This window comes from Oncorhynchus nerka, linkage group LG10, assembly GCF_034236695.1.
Source record: "Oncorhynchus nerka isolate Pitt River linkage group LG10, Oner_Uvic_2.0, whole genome shotgun sequence".
In the NCBI taxonomy this organism is placed as follows: domain Eukaryota; kingdom Metazoa; phylum Chordata; class Actinopteri; order Salmoniformes; family Salmonidae; genus Oncorhynchus; species Oncorhynchus nerka.
In genome coordinates, this window is record NC_088405.1 from 25948601 (window position 1) to 25971980 (window position 23380).

Below are 23380 nucleotides of genomic sequence, written 5' to 3' on the forward strand. Positions count from 1 at the left end.
AGGCAAGAGAGGGACAGATGGAGGGAGAGTGAGGAAAGGAGGGAAATAAATACATACTTAAAAGAGTACAGACCTGAAGCCCTGAGGCTGTAACTGTGACAACACTGTATTTTTCATACAAATTAGGATATTCCAACTTTTCCTTTATTTTGGCCTTTAATTATCTCCCTCTCTCTTTCATCCTCTAATTACTCTCTCACTGACACTTTCCATCTCTAGTCGACTCTTTCCCTCACATCCACCCTCCCCTGCCGTACCCACTGTTTCATTAGCTGGGGTGTCATGAGTCAGACCTCCTCCCCTCTCCCACTAGCCCATAGCCTCTGTCCTGTCCCACTGTGGGGGTTAGTCATGGAACTGGGACTGTGCCCACTGGGCAGGCTGGGTAGACACTTTCTCACACAGGAGAGAAAACTGGGGCAAAGATTTCAACAGCTGTCTTAGCTATGTAGCCAGAGTGGGGCACGGGTTATATGGTCAATCTACAGTCAGGTACTGGGCTGTCATGGTCAACCAGTAGTTGGATGGTAGTCTTACCACAGGGCACAAATCATTCGACTTTTCAGTGTCTTGAAACAGTTTTTTGAGAAGTAATGATGCTGTATTTTCCATCCATAATCTTTTCTTCAGACGTCCATGGATCACTGCTTTGGGTCTGATATCACCTTCCAGTTGTCTAGTATGTGTATTGAATGTAGACCAGGGTGTATAGCACAGTAGTCTTCCAGGGCCAGTTTGGGGAACCACTGTAGGCCGCATAAAAGAAAACATAACCTTGTGCTTGTCTTGGCGTTTTGGCCGATGCTGTGTGCAGCCCTGTCCTTGTCGTGAGTGTCTTTTCAGCTGTGCATTGAAGCGAGGGAATGCTCTGCGAGCCATTCTGCGGTGCAGTTACTCCTAGCCTGTGGCTTTGACTGGGTGCCAGACATTCCTTCATATGGCTGTCGAATATGATTCATGTGGGATGTGTATCCCACTAGTCCACAAAGCAACAATCTCTCTATGTTACTGTACGCTGCCTCTGCAAAAACCTTGCATGGCCTGCCTCCATGCCATTTATGAGCAGAACTTTTGCTATCAAAACTATTTGCTCATTGGAGCATGACATGGGTTTTCATCTGCTGGTAATGAGTCTTTGCAGAATGTATTCCAAGTTTATTTCAGAGAATCGTTTCCTAATGACTGTTGTCTCTGAAGTATTTTTATCTGAATGCCATTGCCAACATTAACTATGTGTTGAATGCCAGCGTTTACAAGGACCACTTCGTTGCACATGTTGCACCTCTCAAACAAGCTGTGTTATCAAGCTGAACAACAACTTTCTACCAATAACATCTTCCTTCATCTTGTAATTCTGACTCCGCTGATGTTTAATAGGGAATGATATTAAGTCATTGTTATTGTTCAATTGTTGCTCACATTTGCTAGTGGTGTCTAGATTTGCAGTTGTAAGATATTGGAAAGTACTGCACCAAGATGGCTGCTGTTGGCCTGAAAGGCTGTACTTAAAATCCAATCTGCCTCCTGGGAGTTGAAACTCTCAATGTCATTCCCACTCACGCTCATAGGCAGGGATTAAATAGCATGGGAGCTACTGTGTAAAGTCACACTCCTCAAACCCTCTTATTTATGCCACTTATAATATTCCATAAAGTTTCAATTTGAAGGAATATTGTGAAGATTGGCAGTTACTAACCTCAATTCCAGCTTTAACATTGACTCATCTGCCCTGGGCTCTTTCTTCAATTCCGGGCTGCCCAAAAAAAGAAAATGTCGGCAACAAAACAGGCAGGAGAGAGGGAGTCCAGGCGAGGTTAAGACAAAGGGAAAACCGGCCACCTCTTCTCTCCATTCTATTGGCCAATGACTTGGTAATAAGATGGACATCCGATTGCGATTTTGCTATCAATGTGAAGCTCGTAACTGCAATATTCTCTGCTTTTCTGAAACATGGCGTTCAGACAAGATGCCCCCCATGGCTATCCAACTCAATGGATTCTCCATTCACCGAGCGGACATGAAAATTAATTCAGGGAAATCGAGAGGGAGAGGGTTATAACTCTTCACCAACAGCAAATGGTATGCTGAAGTTTCGACCCATTGTTCACCCGTCTTGGAATACCTGATGGTCAAATGCTGACCCTTCTGCCTTCTGAGAGCTTTTTCAGCTGTTAGCATGACTGCTGTATATATTCCACCTCAGGACAAGAAATACAACGAGCTGGCGCTTAACAAACTGTACCGGAGCAATAAGTCTAACACCAACAGGCTCCTGAACAGCTTCTATCCCCAAGCCATAAGACCGCTAAATAGCTAACAAAATGGCAACAGGGACTGTCTGCATTTATCCTTTCATTTATTTTTTATTTTTGCACTCACTCACACACAATCACATTGACACTCACACACTTAATTTGCTCACACACATAACATGCACACACATTCATACTGTCTCTACACAAGCACACACACTCACATATAATCATAGTATACGCCTCTGCAACTGTTTATCATATACCCTGATGGCTAGCCACCTTACCCCTATATCTACCCCTACCACTCCAGTATACCTGCACATTGTTAATATGGTATTGGTACTGACCCACTGTTTCATATAAAGACTGCGCCGAAGAACATGGCTGACGTTCTACATTCTCCCAACCAATTGTGCAATTTTGTTATTTTTTGTGGAGTTTTGTTTAACTTTGAAAAAAAACTTAGTGTACATAATGTTGCTGCTACCGTCTCTTATGACCAAAAATAACTTCTGGACATCAGAATATCGATTACTCACTGCAGACTGAAATAAACTTTTTCCTTTAATGAGTCCGACGAGAAGGATATCCTGCTTTCACTGGAACAGGCCCAGGTCCCCGCCTTTTGCGAGAAGAAAAGACGCCCGGAAAGGGGACGCAGAAGCCAGAGGCGAGCAACTAAACTCCCACTGCCTTCCATTCTCCTTGCTAATATGCAATCATTAGAAAATAAAATTGATGACCTACTATTAAGATTATCCTACCAACGGGACATTAAAAACTGTAACATCTTATGTCTCACCAAGACGTGGCTGAACGAAGAAATGGACAATATAGAGCTAGCAGGATTTTCTATGCACCGGCAGAACAGAGACGCTACCTCTGGTAAGACGAGGGGTGGAGGTGTGTGTCTTTTTGTCAATAACAGCTGGTGCGCTGTCTAATATTAAGTCTCGAGGTGTTGCTCACCTGAGGTAGAGTACCTTATGATAAGCTGTCGACCACACTATCTACCAAGAGAGTTCTCATCTGTATTATTCGTAGCCATCTATTTACCACCACAAAGTGGAGCTGGCTCCTAGCGGCCCGGGGACTTTAATGCAGGCAAACTTAAATCAGTTTTACCATTTATTTTACCAGCATGTCACATGTGCAACCAGGGGGAAAAAAATCCTAGACCACCTTTACTCCACACACAGAGATGCATACAAAGCTCTCCCGCCCTCCATTTGGCAAATCTGACCATAATTCTATCCTCCTGATTCCTGCTTACAAGCAAAAACTAAAGCAGGAAGTACCAGTGACTCGCTCAATACGGAAGTGGTCAGATGACACGGATGCTACACTACAGGATTTTTGCTAGCACAGACTGGAATATGTTCCGGGATTCATCCAATGGCATTGTAGTTGCATATTCCTGGTTTCCCTGAAAAGTTGCATATCGTGGGGACTATTCGAGGCTAGTGTAGTACACCCTGTGGCGTACTGCACTAGCTTTGAATATTCCCCGCGATATGCAACTTTTCAGGGAAATCAGGAACCAATACACACAGTCAGTTAGGAAAGCAAAGCTTAGCTTTTTCAAACAGAAATTTACATCCTGCAGCACTAATTTAAAAAACTTTTGGGACACTGTAAAGTCCATGGAGAATAAGAGTACCTCCTCGCAGCTGCCCACTGCACTTAGACTGGGAAACACTGTCACCACTGATAAATCCACAATAATCGAGAATTTCAATAAGCATTTCTCTACGGCTGGCCATGCTTTCCACCTGGCTACCCCAACACCGGCCAACAGCTCTGCACCCCCCACAGCAACTGCCCCCCCCCCCCTTTCCCCAAATCCAGACAGCTGATGTTCTGAAAGAGCTGCAAAATTTGGATCCCTACAAATCAGCTGGGCTATACAATCTGGACACTCTCTTCCTAAAATTATCCGCTGCCATTGTTGCAATCCCTATTACTAGTCTGTTCAACCTCCCTTTCGTATTGTCTAAGATTCCTAAAGATTGGAAAGCGGCCGTGGTCATCTCCCTCTTCAAAGGGGGAGACACTCTAGACCCAAACTGTTACAGACCTATATCCATCCTGCCCTGCCTTTCTAAAGTCTTCGAAAGTCAAGTTAACAAACAGATCACTGACCATTTCGAATCCCATCGTACCATCTCCGCTATGCAATCTGGTTTCCGAGCAGGTCACGGGTGCACCTCAGCCACGCTCAAGGTCCTAAACAATATCATAACCACCATTGATAAAAGACAGTACTGTGCAGCCGTCTTCATTGACCTGGCCAAGGCTTTCAACTCTGTCAATCACCGTATTCTTATCAGCAGACTCAACAGCCTTGGTTTCTCTAATGACTGCCTCACCTGGTTCACTAACTACTTCTCAGATAGAATTCAGTGTGTCAAATCGGAGGGCCTGTTATCCGGACCTCTGGCAGTCTCTATGGGGGTGCCACAGAGTTCATTTCTCGGGCCGACTCTTTGATTGATGTGATTCTTTGATCCACCTCTATGCAGACGACACCATTCTGTATACATCTGGCCCTTCTTTGGACACTGTGTTAACAAACCTCCAAACAAGCTTCAACGCCATACAACACTCCTTCAGTGGCCTCCAACTGCACTTAAATGCTAGATAAACTAAATGCATGCTCTTCAACCGATCGCTGCCCGCATCCGCCCAAAAAACTAGCATCACTGATTGGGATGGTTCTGACTTAGAATATGTGGACAACTATAAATACAGTTGAACTCTGAAGTTAACATACACACCACAGCATGATGCTGCCACCCCTGTGTTTCACGGTTGCGATGGTGTTCTTCGGCTTGCAAGCCTCCCCCTTTTTCCTCCAAACTTAAAGATGGTCATTGTGCCCAAACAGTTCTATTTTTGTTTCATCAGATCAGAGGACATTTCTCCAAATGATCTTTGTCCCCATGTGTAGTTGCAAACCGTAGTCTGGCTCTTTTATGGTGGTTTTGGAGCCGTTTCTTCTTCCTTGCTGAGCTGCCTTTCAGGTTATGTTGAACAGGCAGTATGACGACTGTATGGTCCCATGGTGTTTATACTTGCGTACTATTGTTTGTGCAGATGAACGTGATACCTTTAGGTGTTTGGAAATTGCTCCCAAGGATGAACCAGACATGTGGAGGTCTACAATTTTCTTTTCTGAGGTCTTGGCTGACTTCTTTTGATTTTCCCATGATGTCAAGCAAAGAGGCACTGAGTTTGAAGGTAGGCCTTGAAACACATCCACAGGTACACCTCCAATTGACTCAAATGGTGTCAATTAGCCTATCAGAAGCTTCTAAAGCCATGACGTCATTTTCTGGAATTTTCCAAGCTGTTTAACAGCACAGTCAACTTAGTGTATGTAAACTTCTGACCCACTGGAATTGTGATATAGTGAATTTTAATTGAAATAATCTGTCTGTAAACAATTGTTGGAAAAATGACTTGTGTCATGCACAAAGTAGATGTCCTAACCGACTCGCCAAAACTATAGTTTGTTAACAAGACATTTGTGGAATGGTTGAATAACGAGTTTTAATGACAGTGTATGTAAACTTCCGACTTCAACTGTACCTCGGTGTCTGGCTAGAATGTAAACTCTCCTTCCAGACTCACATTAAGCATCTCCAATCCAAAGTTAAATTTCGGAACAAAGCCTTCTTTACTCATGCTGCCAAACATACCCTGGATCTTACCAATCCTTGACTTTGGCGAAAAATCACTGAAGTTGGAGACTTATATCTTATATATTAATTTGGTGATCCCTTTCCGTAAAAAACAAGACTACTTTGCTTCCGAATGTCAGCATGTCGACCAAACATAAGGCCAAAAGCATGACTTTGAGAAAACCCGGTCTACAAGACCCGCTCTCATCACCGCCCTCTCCTGAGTCTGAGGGCCCAGGGACGCACACTTTAACCGGGGGCGCGGCTTGGCCTGGCGGCGCTGAAATGAACATTCTCGAGGCCATCAAACTACTACGCTCTGAGATAGTTGAAATGAAAACACAGGTGGTTGCTACGATTGAGGCCAGAATACAGGAGGTTTCTGATACTTTAAAAGCAGATTTAACCATCCTGCGGAACGAGACTGTGCCAGCAATCACAATACTCAAAACAACAACTGCGTCACACACTACAACGATTGCGGCACTGGAGGCCTCCGCTACTAATGTCTCCGATTTAACTACATCCCTGGAGGCTGAAGTTAAACGCCTAGCTGCGGATTTGAAAAAGGTGAAGGAGAGCTGCGTGAGTCTAGAGAGATTCTCTCGCCGCAATAATCTGAGACTTGTATCGGTCCCAGAGTCCGCCGAAATGCATCGCGCCACGGATTTCGTTTCGGGGCTGCTGAAGGATGTTCTTGCCTTAGATGAAAAGCCCCTGATTGATCGAGCCCACCGGTCGCTGCGCCCAAAGCCCCGGGATGGGGAGAGGCCCCGTGACATAATTCTTCGAGTGCACTTTTTTCATGAGAAGATGGAGATCCTCCGACGAGCCCGCAATACCACTCTGAGCTTTCAAGGACAGAGCTTTTCCATCTACCAGGACTACTCCCCCACTGTTTCCAGGCAGCGCGCAGCTTTCGGACAGGCCAAACGAGTACTTCGGGACCATCCAAGTGTGAAGTATGGACTGCGATTCCCGGCCCTATGGATATCTCACGAGGGTAAAGACTACACATTTGAATCTCCGGATGAGGCTATGGCTCACATTCAACGTCACATCAAGAAGTCTTGAATATGCTCACAGTTCAGCAACTGTTGCTTGCGTACTGTGGATAGTAAGTAACCCACTTGTGGTTCAATTATGCTTAGACATAACAGGCTAGTCTTGTATAGTTGGTGAAACTATTCAGGCTTATTTGAGGTGATCTAATGTTTTGATCGTCTAGTGTGCGTGCCTTATCTCGCTCACCTATTTAGTTTGTTTACACATTGTCTCGGTGACTCAAAATATTTTTGGTTATTTGTTTACTGCATCCGTTTGCATTGACCCAGTTAACAGTAAATGTCTCCCGAGGCTACACGGTTTTTGGGGCCTCGTTTTAATTTTAAACGTTTTGAGCGTCATTCATGCCCACGTAGTTTTTTGGTATTGGTTGTAAGCTGTCTCAGCTTCAACTAGACTACTATTATAATTACTATTATTTTTGATGGTCTTACTACGATTTCCTTACTTCAAATTAGATTTTTGGCTGAGAGCCTTTATACATTTGATTTATTTTCCCTCTCAATGCCTGTTATAAGACTGGGAATACAATTATATACATCTACAAGTGGTGCTTTCGTCATTCCGTTTGCACAAGGGATTCTTCTTTTTTTTATTTGAAAAATACATACAAATCTTTCTTTTTGCTGCTTGATCCACTAACAAAATGCGACTTTAAAGAGCGGGACTGTGGGTTTAGGTTTAGGCACTCTCACAGACATACTGTGCGAAGAGAACATGTTCTATTTAGGCTTGTACCTCGTTTGGGGAGGTATTGTCTGGGATGGGGGGGGGGTGGGGGGCAGGTTGAATTGTTCAGTTCTAATGTTGTCATTCTGTCTTTTTAGTTTTTTTATCTGTTTTTTTTCTGTACTTTTTCCAAACATTTACCACCGTACATTATTACTCTGAGACAAGTTATTCTGGGGGTTTTGGGCGCTCATTGCTTTTCCATTCTATGCTCTAATGACAGGGTTGAATAACGGGAATGCCCAGAGGGGCCGAAATAATACGATCAAGTACATTTCTTGGAATACCAAAGGGGTTAACAACCCGGTGAAGCGTAAGAGGGTGTTGACACACTTAAAGGGTTTGAATGCAAATATTGCATTTCTACAAGAGACTCCCTTGAGGACTGGTGAGCATTTTAGGATGCGTAAGGACTGGGTTGGTCAAGTGTTCCACTCAAACTTTCATAGTAAATCAAGAGGTGCTGCTATTCTGGTTGATAAAGCTACTCCCTTTGTAGCTTCTGAGGTTATTGCTGATCCTAAGGGACGATACATCATAGTAACCGGTGAACTGTTTTCTACCCCTCTTGTTTTGGCTAGTGTTTATGCTCCCAATTGGGATGACACAAGTTTCATTTCTTCCTTTCTGTCTACTATTCCCAATTTAGATTCTCATTTGTTGATTTTAGGGGGGGATTTCAACTGTAAAATGTCCCCAGTTCTTGACAAGTCCTCACAAACAAATACAGGCCCATCTAAATGTGCCCTACTTATTCAATCCTTTCTTCAGAAATATGCTATGTTTGAGGCCTGGCGTTTCCTACATCCTACAGATAGACAATATTCCTTTTATTCTCATGTTCATCAAACATACTCCCGGATTGATTACTTCTTTTTGGACAAAAAACTTCTGCCTAACCTTCGGCAGTGTACTTACGAGAGTATTGTTATCTCTGACCATTCACCATTAGTGCTTGAACTAGAGTTTCCCCAGCGACCTCCTATGTGTTATCAATGGCGTCTCAACCCCATTTTACTCTCAGATAAGGAGTTTGTCAATTTCATCTCTTCTGAAATCACCTTATTCCTAGAAACTAATTCAACACCAGGTATGTCCTGCTCTACCATATGGGAGTCTCTCAAAGCATAGCTACGTGGCCAAATTATTTCTTATACAGCCAACCAAAACAGAGTTCGCTCCCAGCGACTTCGGGACCTGAGCGAGTCCATAGCCACACTGGATGAGAAGTATGCTACGGATCCTTCCTCTGATCTGCATAAAGAGCGCCAACTACTCCAATCTGAATTTGATGAGCTTTCTACCAGGCAAGCTGAACAGTTACTCTTGCGAGCTCGATACAAAGTCTATGAACAAGGCGACAAGGCCAGTAAACTCCTTGCGCATCAGATCCGTAAATCTGAGGCCTCACGTTTAATCCCACAAATAAGGACCCCGTCTGGTGCCACCACAGTTATACATAAAGAGATCAATGATCAATTTAAACAATTTTACTCTGCGCTATACACCTCTGAATCCCCTCAAGACCACTTGCTGATTGACTCCTTCTTTAATGGCTTGAATATGCCTTCAATTGATACAGACTCCCATGACTATCTAGAAGAAGAATTTATGTTTGAGGAGATTGCAACAGCAGTGTCCGCAATGAAAAGTGGTAAGTCACCGGGTCCGGACGGTTTTCCAACCAAATTTTACAGGACGTTTTCTGGTCTGCTTTGCCCATTCTTGTCTCGACTATTTGCAGAGTGCCTCAATACTTCAAAGCTACCGCCTAGTCTTTATCAGGCTTCAATTTCATTACTACTAAAGAAAAACAAAGACCCCCTGGAATGTGGATCCTATCGCCCAATCTCGCTTTTAAACTGTGATTACAAAATCCTAGCTAAGATTTTAGCCATCCGTATGGAAGGCTTGCTGCACCAAGTAATACACTCTGACCAGACTGGCTTTGTGAGAAATAGGCATTTATTTTTCAATATTAGGCGCCTTATGAATATACTGTACTCCCCAGTGTCGGAGGACCCGGAGGTGGTGGTCTCACTTGATGCCGAAAAAGCGTTTGACCGCGTTGAGTGGGATTACCTAACAGCTGCCTTTTATAGATTTGGCTTTGGCCCCAAATTCATTGCGTGGATAAAGATTCTTTATTTTTCCCCCATGGCTTCGGTACGGACTAATAACTTGTCCTCTGGCTATTTTCCCTTGCACCGCGGATCCAGTCAGGGTTGCCCACTCTCCCCCTTGTCGTTTGCTTTGGCAATCGAGCCTCTCGCCATTGCACTACGCTCTAATGATGCCATTCAAGGCATAATCAGGGCGGGCTGGGAGCAGAAAGTCTCGCTATATGCTGACGACCTCCTTTTGTTTATCTCCAACCCCGATACCTCATTGCCACGTGCCCTATCTGTTCTTAAAAAGTTTGGATCAATCTCAGGGTACAAGCTGAATCTAGGCAAGAGTGAGCTTTTTCCGGTAAACAAGGCTGCTTTAAAGTGCTCTATTACAAGTTCTCAGTTTAGGATTGTCCGGGATCAATTCACTTACTTGGGAGTAAAAGTGACAAGGAAATATTCAAATTTGTTTCAGGAAAACTTTGTTCCTCTAGCAGACAGATTGAAACAATCTTTTTCTTTTTGGAATTCGCTTCCCCTTTCTCTTATCGGAAGGATTAATGTCATTAAAATGAATGTGTTGCCCAAATTTTTATATTTATTTAAATGTTTACCCATTTTTATTCCAAAATCTTTTTTTATTTCACTAGATCAAACATTCATGCATTTTATTTGGGATGGCAAGGTACCACGGATTGGTAGAAAACATTTACAGAAGCCTAGGTCATTGGGGGGTTTAGCTCTACCAAATTTTCAGACATACTACTGGGCTGCAAATTTCAGAGCCGTTCTGTACTGGCTGCAGACTGATCCTACTGGCCCTAGACCACTCTGGGTCCAGATGGAGTCTGAATCATGTAAACCTGCAGCACCTTCCTCTGTGCTGTGCTCGTTTCTCCCAGTGTCCCTAGGCAAAAGGTGTGTCAACCCAATTGTAAAGCAGTCTCTTAAAATTTGGAATCAGTTCCGTTTAGCCTTTAACCTCCGAGGCTTTTCTCTATCAGGCCCAATCAATCAGAACATTTTATTTCCTCCATCTTTGAATGATGGGGCTTTTGGCATTTGGCACTCACTAGGCCTCTCCTCGCTAGCCCAATTATTCTTTGATGATACATTTGCCTCTTTTTCTCAGCTGCAGGAAAAGTTCAATCTCCCCCAATCCCACTTTTTCCGCTATCTCCAGACTAGAAACTTTGTCAGGGCTAACACACCTGGATTTCCCAATAGGCCTGCGAATACAGCTATAGAGAGCATCTTGGAGCTGAACAAGCTTCCTAGGGGCCCAATTTCAGATGTATATGCAATCATTCATGACTTACAGAACCCTTCTTTGGTGCCTTTAAAGACTCGATGGGAAAAGGATTTGGGGGAGGAACTTGGGGAAGACGCCTGGGAATCTGTGCTGCACAGGGTGCACTCGTCCTCTTTTAGCACTAGACACAGCCTCATTCAATTCAAGGTGGTTCACCGTATCCACTGGTCGGGGGCCAAACTTGGAAGAATATTCTCTGATTTTGATTCTACCTGTGTCAGATGTAAAGTGGAACCAGCTACACTGTTGCATATGTTTTGGGGCTGTCATAAACTGTCAGGTTTCTGGGAATTAATATTTAAATGTTTCTCTGATATATATGACACTGTTATAGATCCGTCTCCCCTTACAGCCCTTTTTGGAGTACTGCCCATGGGTACCCCCCTATCAAGAATCCAGTCGGACACTGTTGCTTATACAACTCTTTTAGCTAGACGGCTAATACTACAGAACTGGAAGATGGCAGCTCCCCATCTTATAAATATTGGGTGAGGGATGTGTTGTGCTCTCTGAAACTAGAAAAAAATCTAATTCAATTCACGTGGGAACCCCAAACTGTTTGAGGCTTGGGCTCCATTCCGGTCTTACTTTAAACAGTCCATCCTCTGATGGCATTCCAATTAATACAAAAATAAGTCTGTGACTTAAGGGTTGGAGGAGCCTCTCTCTGTGTTTTTGCTGGGGGGGGCATTAAGGTCCATGTGCTTATTGATTGTGATCCGCAGATGCCTTGTTCATCTTGCTCGGGCAGAGACTGAAGTGTGAGCTTGTTTTTCCCAGTTATTTTTACACTTTGTTCACGCCTACATGAATAATCATTTAATTTTTTTATTTTAAAGCATTGTAAAAAAAAACTGTCCAGTGGATGGTCGGTCTGTGGCCATGACTCTCTGTGAGTGGTTGCATTTCTCCACCCTTATCCCTTGACTGTTTACAGGAACAATGGTGAGGTGTTTGCTCTGTCCCTGTACTATAGATTGCCCTTTAACCTCTGTAGCCTTCTGCCTGGTATGTTTAACTTGTCTAAAGTATGGTATCTTTAAAGCTATTTTTTTATTTGTATTTTTATTTGTATTTTTTTTCTAGTTGAGTATATTATTTATATTGCTTTGTCTTGTCTATGTGTGTGTGTGTGTGTAAAACTTAATAAACAGAGTTAAAAAATAAATTTAAAAAAGAGTTAGCTGTCAGAACAGCTTACCGATTGCTGCAGCTGTACATAGCCCATCTGTAAATAGCCCATCCAACCAACTACCTACCTCATCCCCATATTTGTTTGTGTTTTCTGCTCTTTTGCACACCAGTATTTCTACAGTGCCTTGCGAAAGTATTCGGCCCCCTTGAACTTTGCGACCTTTTGCCACATTTCAGGCTTCAAACATAAAGATATAAAACTGTATTTTTTGTGAAGAATCAACAACAAGTGGGACACAATCCTGAAGTGGAACGACATTTGTTGGATATTTCAAACTTTTTTAACAAATCAAAAAAGGAAACATTGGGCGCGCAAAATTATTCAGCCCCTTTACTTTCAGTGCAGCAAACTCTCTCCAGAAGTTCAGTGAGGATCTCTGAATGATCCAATGTTGACCTAAATGACTGATGATAAATACAATCCACCTGTGTGTAATCAAGTCTCCGTATAAATGCACCTGCACTGTGATAGTCTCAGAGGTCCGTTAAAAGCGCAGAGAGCATCATGAAGAACAAGGAACACACCAGGCAGGTCCGAGATACTGTTGTGAAGAACTTTAAAGCCGGATTTGGATACAAAAAGATTTCCCAAGCTTTAAACATCCCAAGGAGCACTGTGCAAGCGATAATATTGAAATGGAAGGAGTATCAGACCACTGCAAATCTACCAAGACCTGGCCGTCCCTCTAAACTTTCAGCTCATACAAGGAGAAGACTGATCATAGATGCAGCCAAGAGGCCCATGATCACTCTGGATGAACTGCAGAGATCTACAGCTGAGGTGGGAGACTCTGTCCATAGGACAACAATCAGTCGTATATTGCACAAATCTGGCCTTTATGGAAGAGTGGCAAGAAGAAAGCCATTTCTTAAAGATATCCATAAAAAGTGTTGTTTAAAGTTTGCTACAAGCCACCTGGGAGACACACCAAACATGTGGAAGAAGGTGCTCTGGTCAGATGAAACCAAAATTGAACTTTTTGGCAACAATGCAAAACGTTATGTTTGGCGTAAAAGCAACACAGCTCATCACCCTGAACACAACATCCCCACTGTCAAACATGGTGGTGGCAGCATCATGGTTTGGGCCTGCTTTTCTTCAGCAGGGACAGGGAAGATGGTTAAAATTGATGGGAAGATGGATGGAGCCAAATACAGGACCATTCTGGAAGAAAACCTGATGGATTCTGCAAAAGACCTGAGACTGGGACGGAGATTTGTCTTCCAACAAGACAATGATCCAAAACATAATGCAAAATCTACAATGGAATGGTTCAAAAATAAACATATCCAGGTGTTAGAATGGCCAAGTCAAAGTCCAGACCTGAATCCAATCAAGAATCTGTGGAAAGAACTGAAAACTGCTGTTCACAAATGCTCTCCATCCAACCTCACTGAGCTCGAGCTGTTTTGCAAGGAGGAATGGGAAAAATGTTCAGTCTCTCGATGTTCAAAACTGATAGAGACATACCCCAAGCGACTTACAGCTGTAATCGCAGCAAAAGGTGGCGCTACAAAGTATTAACTTAAGGGGGCTGAATAATTTTGCACGCCCAATTTTTCAGTTTTTGATTTGTTAAAAAAGTTTGAAATATCCAATAAATGTCGTTCCACTTCATGATTGTGTCCCACTTGTTGTTGATTCTTCACAAAAAAATACAGTTTTATATCTTTATGTTTGAAGCCTGAAATGTGGCAAAAGGTCGCAAAGTTCAAGGGGGCCGAATACTTTCGCAAGGCACTGTACTTGCACATCCTCATCTGCACATATATCACTCCAGTGTAAATTCCTAAATTGTAATTGCTTCCCCACTATTTGCCTATTTAGTGCCTTAGTTCCTTACTTCATTTGCACAGGCTGTATTCAGATTTTTCTATTGTGTTATTGACTGTACGTTTGTTTATCCCATGTGTAACTCTGTGTTGTTGTTTTTGTCGCACTGCTCTGCTTTATCTTGGACAGGTTGCAGTTGTAAATGAGAACTTGTTCTCAACAAGTAACCTGCCTAAATGATTACCGCCCCGTGGCACACACGTCAGTGGCCATGAAGTGCTTTGTGAAAGGCTGGTCATGGCTCACATCAACAGTATCCTCCTGGACACTCTAGACCCACTCCAATTCGCATACCGCCCCAACAGATCCACAGATGATGCAATCTCAATCGCACTCCACACCTCCCTTTCTCACCTGTACAAAAGGAACACCTATGTGAGAATTCTGTTCATCGACTACAGCTCAGCATTCAACACCATAGTGCCCACGAAGCTCATCACTAAGCTAAGCACTCTGGGACTAAACACCTCTCTCTGCATCTGGATCCTGGACTTCCTCGCGGGCCGCCCCCAGGTGGTAAGAGTAGGCAACAACACGTCTGCCACGCTGATCTTTAACACTGGGGCCCCTCAGGGGTGTGTACTTAGTCCCCTCTTGCGCTCCCTGTTCACCCACGACTGTGTGGCCGAACACAACTCCAACACCATTATTACGTTTGCTGACGACACAACAGTGGTAGGCCTGATCACCGGCAACGATGAGACAGCCTATAGGGAGGAGGTCAGAGAACTGGCAGTGTGGTGCCAGGACAACAACCTCTCCATCAATGTGAGCAAGACAAAGGAGCTGATCGTGGACTACAGGAAAAGGCAGGCCGAACAGGCCCCCAATAACATCGACGGGGCTGTAGTGGAGCTGGTCGAGAGTTTCAAGTTCCTTGGTGTCCACATCACCAACGAACTATCATGGTCCAAACATACCAAGACAGTCGTGAAGAGGGTACGACAAAACCTTTTCCCCCTCAGGAGACTGAAAAGACTTGGCATGGGCCCCCAGATCCTCAAAAGGTTCTACAGCTGCACCATCGAGAGCAACCTGACCGGTTGCATCACCGCCTGGTATGGCAACAGCTCGACATCTGACCATAAGGCGCTACAAAGGTTAGTGCGAACGGCCCAGTACATCACTGGGGCCAAGTTTCCTGCCATCCAGGACCTATATAATAGGTGGTGTCAGAGGAAAGCCCATAAAATTGTCAGACTCTCCAGTCATCCAAGTTATAGACTGTTTTCTCTGCTACCGCATGGTAAGCGGTACCGAAGCGTTAAGTCTAGGACCAAAAGACTCCACAACAGCTTCTACCCCCAAGCCATTACACTGCTGAACAATTCATAAAAATCGCCACGGGACAATTTACATTGACAATAAATAATACAACCTGAAACTTGATCTTTGTTATGTAATGGGTACCACACAACACAGGCGAACTACCACATTTTTGCAACTGTTTCTAAGTGTAAAATTCTTCCCTATGACAGTTTATTAATGGGTTAAGTTGATTGAATAAAGTAATTTGTACTAAATTCTGAAATGTTGAGCTATGTCTGTGACCTCTGGTGTCCCCTCTTACCGGTGAGTCGATCTTGAGGAGTGCGATGTCGGACTTCTCATCCATGTCTTTGATATTGGCGTCGTAGGTGGCGCCACTCTTCAGCTCCACCTTTACTCGATGTTTATTGGCCACAACATGGGCGTTGGTCACAATCTGTCCATCCTCTGACACCACAAACCCTGAGCCACTGGACACTGCCACCTCCCGCTTAGAATATGTCATCCTGAGAGAGAGGGAGAGAGGGAGATAGATATGCAGAAAGAGAGAGAGATACATTTATAGAGAGAAAGGGAGTGATTCATAGAAATAGGGAGGAGAAGGTGGATGGAGAGATGAAGACAGGGAAAGAGGATGCAAGGCAGAAGGAGAAGTATGTTAAAAGGGAGGGTTTTAACTGAAATGTTTTACCAACTAGTGTGGTCTCACATCCAGGTGGGTTGTAAATTAAACTCTGGTATGTGTCTACAGATATTCAAGGACGAACACATACACATACACACACACACAGCTGTGTTTTCATGAAATTTCTGGACTTTTTGGAGTGTAAAAGTTTCACCATTAAAAATGATATTTTCCCTAACCCTAAACCTAACCCTAAACCTAACCCTAAACCTAACCCTAACCCTAATCCTAACCCTAAACCTAACCCTAAACCTAACCCTAAACCTAACCCTAATCCTAACCCTAAACCTAACCCTAAACCTAACCCTAAACCTAACCCTAATCCCAAAACCTTGAATCTAACCCTTCAATTTAAAATTGCATTTGAACAAATTCAGGACCTGAAAAAAGTGATTGTTTTCCTACCTTTCCAGGACATTAAGGTGAAGTGTTAGGACATTGGGGTCCTGATAATGTAGGAAAACAAGTACACACACACACACACACAGGTGCCGCTCTTACTTGCGATAGAGTTCAATGTGAACCACGGCTGGGGCGATCCTCTCCACCACGTCAGCGATAAAGTTGTATTTGTGTCTCAGACTGTTTGGGTTGTCCTGGGCTAGAAACACAACCACAGAGACAGGACGTTGGGATAAAAAAAATGAACTCAAAAACAACCACAAACACAAATACAACGAAATGATGTAACAGCAATGCAAGAATAAGCCCAGTATAGGAAACTGGTCCCAAAGAGAAATGGAAAAGATGACAGTCCATTTGTGGCATAGACAGAGTCTTCCCCGTGCTTCTGTCTCTGTCTGTATGTGCCTTTGACTCTTCTGTAAGAAGACAAGTCAGAAAATGTTGATGACTGACCATGTAATTACATCATACTGAGAAGGCATACAAGTATTTTTCCAGGCTGTGAATTACATTAAGTCTTCTCTGAAGATTATCATAGACATTTGGCTTTTTAAAGATAAGATAATCATGTTTCATCTCCTTCATCTTTCCACACCCCTCAAGTAATTATGTTTCAAATAAAGAAAGAAAGCACCATAGAGGTTTTGTCATACAATCCAAAACCTTGCTGTAGTTTGCAAAGGTTGTTTAGTTCTATTATATTACATGGGAAAGAGACGTCCATAAGCCTAGCAGATGGGTTGTGAAAAAAATAACTTCCTGCTTGAGGCACAGTTAAACCAACACAAGAGTAGAATGAGCACAGTCTTGGCATACTGTAATCCTACTTAATTATATGTTGAGAATACCCCATTTCTTTCCTGTGTAAGAAGGGAAATTCCATGATAGCATCCATATTCTCAGGATAGCTGTAATTTGCCCCAAGATATGGGGATAGTATGATGGCATATGTCCCTGGTTCAAATGTTTAAGATATGAGTGCATCGGTCCGCGGGCCTGCTCCGGTATCTAGACCTGAGATCAATCTGAAGTATATTAAGAGGTCATCTTTACCACTTGACCTCTTCATTGTGCAATGTTATGATGATATTTGGCACGTCCTCTTTACACAGACAGACTGATTTGTTTCCACAGACACATCATTGCATTGGAAATGAAGGAGAATGGGGTTTTGGCAAGTTGATGACGAAATCGTTCTTGCTGATTTGAGAAAATCACAAAGCAGATGTAGTCAGTGTGTGGTTCTTCCATAGCAGTGCAGGTTACTATTGCCAGTGTTGCCTCGTCTGTAGACCGTGACAGGATATTTCTTAATGAGACATTCTGTCTGAGGAGCTGGGGCTCAGATCAGGTCAACGACTGCTGGGATGAAGTCGACCGCTGGACAAATAGAAAAGCATATGGACCAAGGATGAGAGCATCTACTTGAACCTCAACTCCCTCCAAAATCCTGAATATCATTGGAATTCCTTTGAAAAGGAGTTTTAATAACTTTTTACTGTTCTGAAATGATGGAGGACTGTATGTTGAGTCGACCCACAGTTACATATGCATAAGCCTTATAGAACTACATACATACAGTATGTTGAGTCGACCCACAGTTCCATATGCATAAGCCTTACAGAACTACATACATACAGTATGTTGAGTCGACCCACAGTTCCATATGCATAAGCCTTACAGAACTACATACATACAGTATGTTGAGTCGACCCACAGTTACTGTCTGCCAGAAATTGACAGAGTAAAATAAATACAAATTAAAGATATCCTATGTACGCACGCGCACACGCACACACACACACAGTTAAACCGAGATAATGGCTTTTTGATTGAAGTGTTCTGACCCGAGGCAGGCATGCTTCACTACAGACTGAGAGAGAGGAGAGAGAGGGGGACCAGGGGAGACATTCTTAAACAGCTATACAAGCTATACATAGGTTTAGGGTATTCAAGCATCAGGCTTCAGGTCTCATTTTTAATTGAACAATGTCATATTGATGAAATAAATCAAAACTTAAATTCTACAGAGGCAAAGCAAAGCCTATCCTATCAGGGTGTAGATGTAGCCTGTCTATTGCGGCTCCCTGAAAGGTAGTCCTTGTTGTCCTATCAGTTACCTTCTTCTGGCCTGGCTGTCTGGCTGTCTGGCTGTGCTCCTGTAGCCTTCAACTTCACCTCCTCAGAGGTGGGGGAACCAGACGAAAGAGTGGAGGAGGATGGGGGTAGTATAGTTATCCTAAATGGTTCTGTAGTGCCACATCTTCTCTCGACTTGTCTCGTTACGTCTATGCAACATATAGCAACGCACAAAACCACTCATAAGCTCATACGGCAGGTAGCTCAGTGGTTAAGAGCATTGGGACTGTAGGCTAACCGTAAGGTCACTGGTTCGACTCCCCGAGCTGACGGGGGAAAAAAGCTGTCGATGTGCCCTTGAGCAAGGCACTTAAGCCTATTTGCTCCTGTATGTCACTCTGGATAAGGGCATCTATTAAATGACTCAAATGTAAAAAAATATAATGAAACAATGCACTTGTCATGCTGTCCATGGGCCAGCTCAGTAACCTCCTGTCAAAGAGACATTCCACCCCTGGCATTCCATCCCTCTATTAGACACACTGTGTCCATCTCCCTATAATTCCCATATGTCTGCTATACAAACTCACTGACCAAGAAAATAACCCTGATTCTTGTATCAAGCACTCTCCAACACACACGGGTCTGCCTGCCTGTCCACACTGTTGCTGCTTTATGAGTTTTTCCATAAGGAAGCTGCTCTTCCTTTCCCCCATCCTACGGGCAGAGGGATTGGGTTGCAGTGTCAGTGGGGTTGTATTCCCTCTGCGGTATTACTGTAGTCCAGGTCCCTTGCTGCAAGGCTGTGGTGCAGCAAATGCATTGGCTCCACTGAATACACACTCACTAAGTCTTTGAAAGGGTCCCCTAAGTCACATGAAACATATTCCCTGAGCTGTGTGAACATACACAGAAAAGCCCAAACCCAATTCAATCCCTAGACTATTGTTTCGTGATAACCCTACTGATGAATTTAAAGTGCCAAGAGAGGAAGGGGAGAGGGAGAGAGAAAGAAAGAAAGAAAACAGAGCGCTGAAAGGAAGAGTGGCAAGTGAGGCAGAGACGAGAAGGCTGGGAGAAAATACTTGTACGATCAGCATACTGTACATGATCCACCAAGCATAATCACAGACAATTTTCATTCTCTAACTGTACACCAACACAGCTTGCCAATGTAAAGCTAGCAAGCCCCAATCACTCACTAGAGCTATGCATTATGTTGCTGTTCCTTTGGGTGTGTATCGAAATGAAATGCATGAAAAAGGTTGTTCTCAACATCCTAAAGTCAACATGTTTATTCTCTTACCTCTTGTAAAATATCAATACATCTCAAACGTGTTTCTGAAGGCCATATATGCCATTCTGTGACTAAATTAGTTCATTAAGAAAACACACAACGGGCCCACGGGACAGCAAGATTTGACCTGAATCGTGTGCCAGCTCAAACAACTTGCATAATCGACAACTTCAGAAAACAGATTCAAATGACATCATGCACCAGTGTAATTTAATGTGTTTGCTTTAAGAGAGGCCATTGAGGCCAGTGGTCCGGAGCCTCTCTTTACTTTGCCAGGGGCCTTCATGTAGCTTGGCAGAGAGCTGCACTCTGTTTTCTTAGGCTGTCTGGAGCTGGAGAGGAGCTGGATCAAATGTTTGCATCCCAAATGTTTGCAAAATCACTGAGGAGACACTCTCTGACATAACTTTGGCATGCCTTGTGTGTCCTTGTGTTGGAAAAGGTAAACATGTGGAGATATTAAAAATAGATAGTCTACTGTCATACACATCCTGACATTATGTGCCTGCACGCGTACATTAACTGGGGAGACAGGGCTGGTTCAGGGCTGTGGGGACGGGGAGACAGGGCTGGTTCAGGGCTGTGGGGACTCGTACATTAACTGTCTGACAATGAATCATCTAGAACCCAAAAGGGTTCTTCAGCTGTCTCCATAGGAGAACCCTTTTGAGTTCCAAGTATAACCTTTTCCACAGAGGGTTCTACCTGAAACCAAAAAGGGTTCTCCTATGGGGACAGCCGAAGAACCCTTTTGAACCCTTGTGGTCCAACTAAGAACTAAACACATGGGGCCTGATTCCTACTTCGGAAATGACTCCTTTCCTACGCACTCCTTTCATTGTCACTTCTCAGTATTTGGAATTCAGACTAACATGAAGATGTGTGAAGGACTTTGCAGACGTGATTCCATTCCGCACGCTGAATAAATGTAATTCAATCGCTGAAAACCCTCCCACTCGCTGGACAAGAGATTTGAATTCAATGCGGTTTTCAGTACATTTATCTTAAGCCTTTAAATACAGTGTACCTTTTAATTAGAATTTTGTCGACAGGTTTAATAGAATATATTGAGAGAACAGGTTCAGAATATTAGCAATCAATGAAAGAAAGCTATCTACAGTATATGCATATGAGTCTTTGTTTCAGCACCAATTGGTAGCTTTAAAAATACTCTGATCTTGTAGATTATTTAGGGTTAGGAAAGTATTTATGAATCATAAAAAAACAGGCTTGGAGAGCCTTTGGCATGAAAGAAAAAACGGTGTTTTGATCCATTCCGAAAATTGCCACACTCAGTTCTTTAACCCACGGTAATGTTGGAAGATAAGTGTACATATAATTATAATAGGGAGAATACTGCACAGAGGAAGCAAATTAAGGTAAACTAAACAATGGAATTATATGGAATGATAATGTAGGCCATACCAACTGAAGGGAACTAAAAGTACATTGGCAGTTGAATATGTGTTATTACGCCTACTGACAGACAATACTGATAGAGGCTAATATTTAACATGATAGAAATAGGAAATAGAAAAAGTCGGAGTAACTCATAATTAAAAGATTCGAGAGTACCCATCCCTGCAAGTTAAAAGGTTGTACAATTTAAATTCTGCATAATGGCACAGCATTTCATAAACTTTACTGTGGGAAAGTTGTTATGTGAATATGCTTCAGTTTGCTCTCATATGACTTTTTTCACACTAAGATTGAATCATACTACACCGGCTCCGATGCTCGTCGGATGTGGCAGGGCTTGCAAACCATTACAGACTACAAATGGAAGCACAGCTGCGTGCTGCCCATTGACACGAGCATACCAGACGAGCTAAATCACTTCTATGCTCGCTTCGAGGCAAGCAACACTGAGGCATGCATGAGAGCATCAGCTGTTCCGGACAACTGTGTGATCACACTCTCCGTAGCAGACGTAAGACCTTTAAACAGGTCAACATACAAGGCTGCAGAGCCAGACGGATTACCAGGACGTGTGCTCCGGGCATGTGCTGACCAACTGGCAGGTGTCTTCACTGACATTTTCAACATGTCCCTGATTGAGTCTGTAATACCAACATGTTTCAAGCAGACCACCATAGTCCCTGTGCCCAAGAACACAAAGGCAACCTGCCTAAATGACTACAGATCTGTAGCACTCACGTCCTTAGCCATGAAGTGCTTTGAAAGGCTGGTAATGGCTCACATCAACATCATTATCCCAGAAACCCTAGACTCAGTCCAATTTGCATACCGCCCAAACAGATACACAGATGATGCAATCTCAATTGCACTCCACACTGCCCTTTCCCACCTGGACAAAAGGAACACCTATATGAGAATGCTATTCATTGACTACAGCTCAGCGTTCAACACCATAGTACCCTCAAAGCTGATCACTAAGATAAGGAACCTGGGACTAAACACCTCCCTCTGCAACTGGATCCTGGACTTTCTGACAAACAGCCCCCAGGTGGTGAGGGTAGGTAGCAACACATCTGCCACGTTGATCCTCAACACTGGAGCTCCCCAGGGGTACGTGCTCAGTCCCCTCCTGTACTCCCTGTTCACCCACAACTGCATGGCCAGGCACGACTCCAACACCATCATTAAGTTTGCAGACGACACAACAGTGGTAGGACTGATCAACGACAACAACGAGACAGCCTATAGGGAGGAGGTCAGAGACCTGGCCGGGTGGTGCCAGAATAACATCCTGTCCCTCAATGTAACCAAGACTAAAGAGATGATTGTGGACTACAGGAAAAGGAGCACCGAGCACGCCCCCATTCTCATCGACGATGCTGTAGTGAAGCAGGTTGAGAGGTCAGAGGCCAAGCAATTGCTTGGCCTCTGACCTAAAGGTACTTCAGAGGGTAGTGCGTATGGCCCAGTACATCACTGGGGCAAAGCTGCCTGCCTTCCAAGACCTCTACACCAGGCAGTGTCAGAGGAAGGCCCTAAAAATTGTCAAGGACCCCAGCCACCCCAGTCATAGACTGTTCTCTCTGCTACCGCATGGCAAGCGGTACCGGAGTGCCAAGTCTAGGACAAAAAGGCTTCTCAACAGTTTTTACCCCAAAGCCATAAGACTCCTGAACAGGTCATCAAATGGTTACCCGGACTATCTGCATTGTGTGCCTTCCCCCCAACCCCTCTTTTTACACTGCTGCTACTCTCTGTTATATGCATAGTCCCTTTAACTATACATTCATGTACATCCTACCTCAATTGGCCTGAACAACCAGTGCTCCCGCACATTGGCTAACCGGGCTATCTGCATTGTGTCCCTCCATCTGCCAACCCCTCTTTTTATGCTACTGCTACTCTCTGTTCATCATATATGCATAGTCACTTTAACCATACCTACATGTACATACTACCTCAATAAGCCTGACTAACCGGTGTCTGTATATAGCCTTGCTACTGTTATTTTCAAATGTTTTTTTACTGTTGTTTTATTTCTTT

At 43.6% G+C, this 23380-nt stretch overlaps 1 protein-coding gene across 1 annotated transcript in view; it reads right to left on the bottom strand.

Annotated features, from left to right (window-relative positions):
- The window catches only part of LOC115135062 (serine protease HTRA1A-like), a 39388-nt gene that overhangs the window by 12607 nt on the left and 3401 nt on the right, over nt 1-23380 (bottom strand). Inside the window, exons 2-3 of the mRNA XM_029669298.2 lie at nt 16639-16738; nt 15754-15958 (exon numbers count right to left, since the gene is read on the bottom strand). Coding sequence (XP_029525158.1) covers nt 15754-15958; nt 16639-16738 — 305 coding nt within the window. The remainder of the gene's footprint in view (nt 1-15753; nt 15959-16638; nt 16739-23380) is intronic.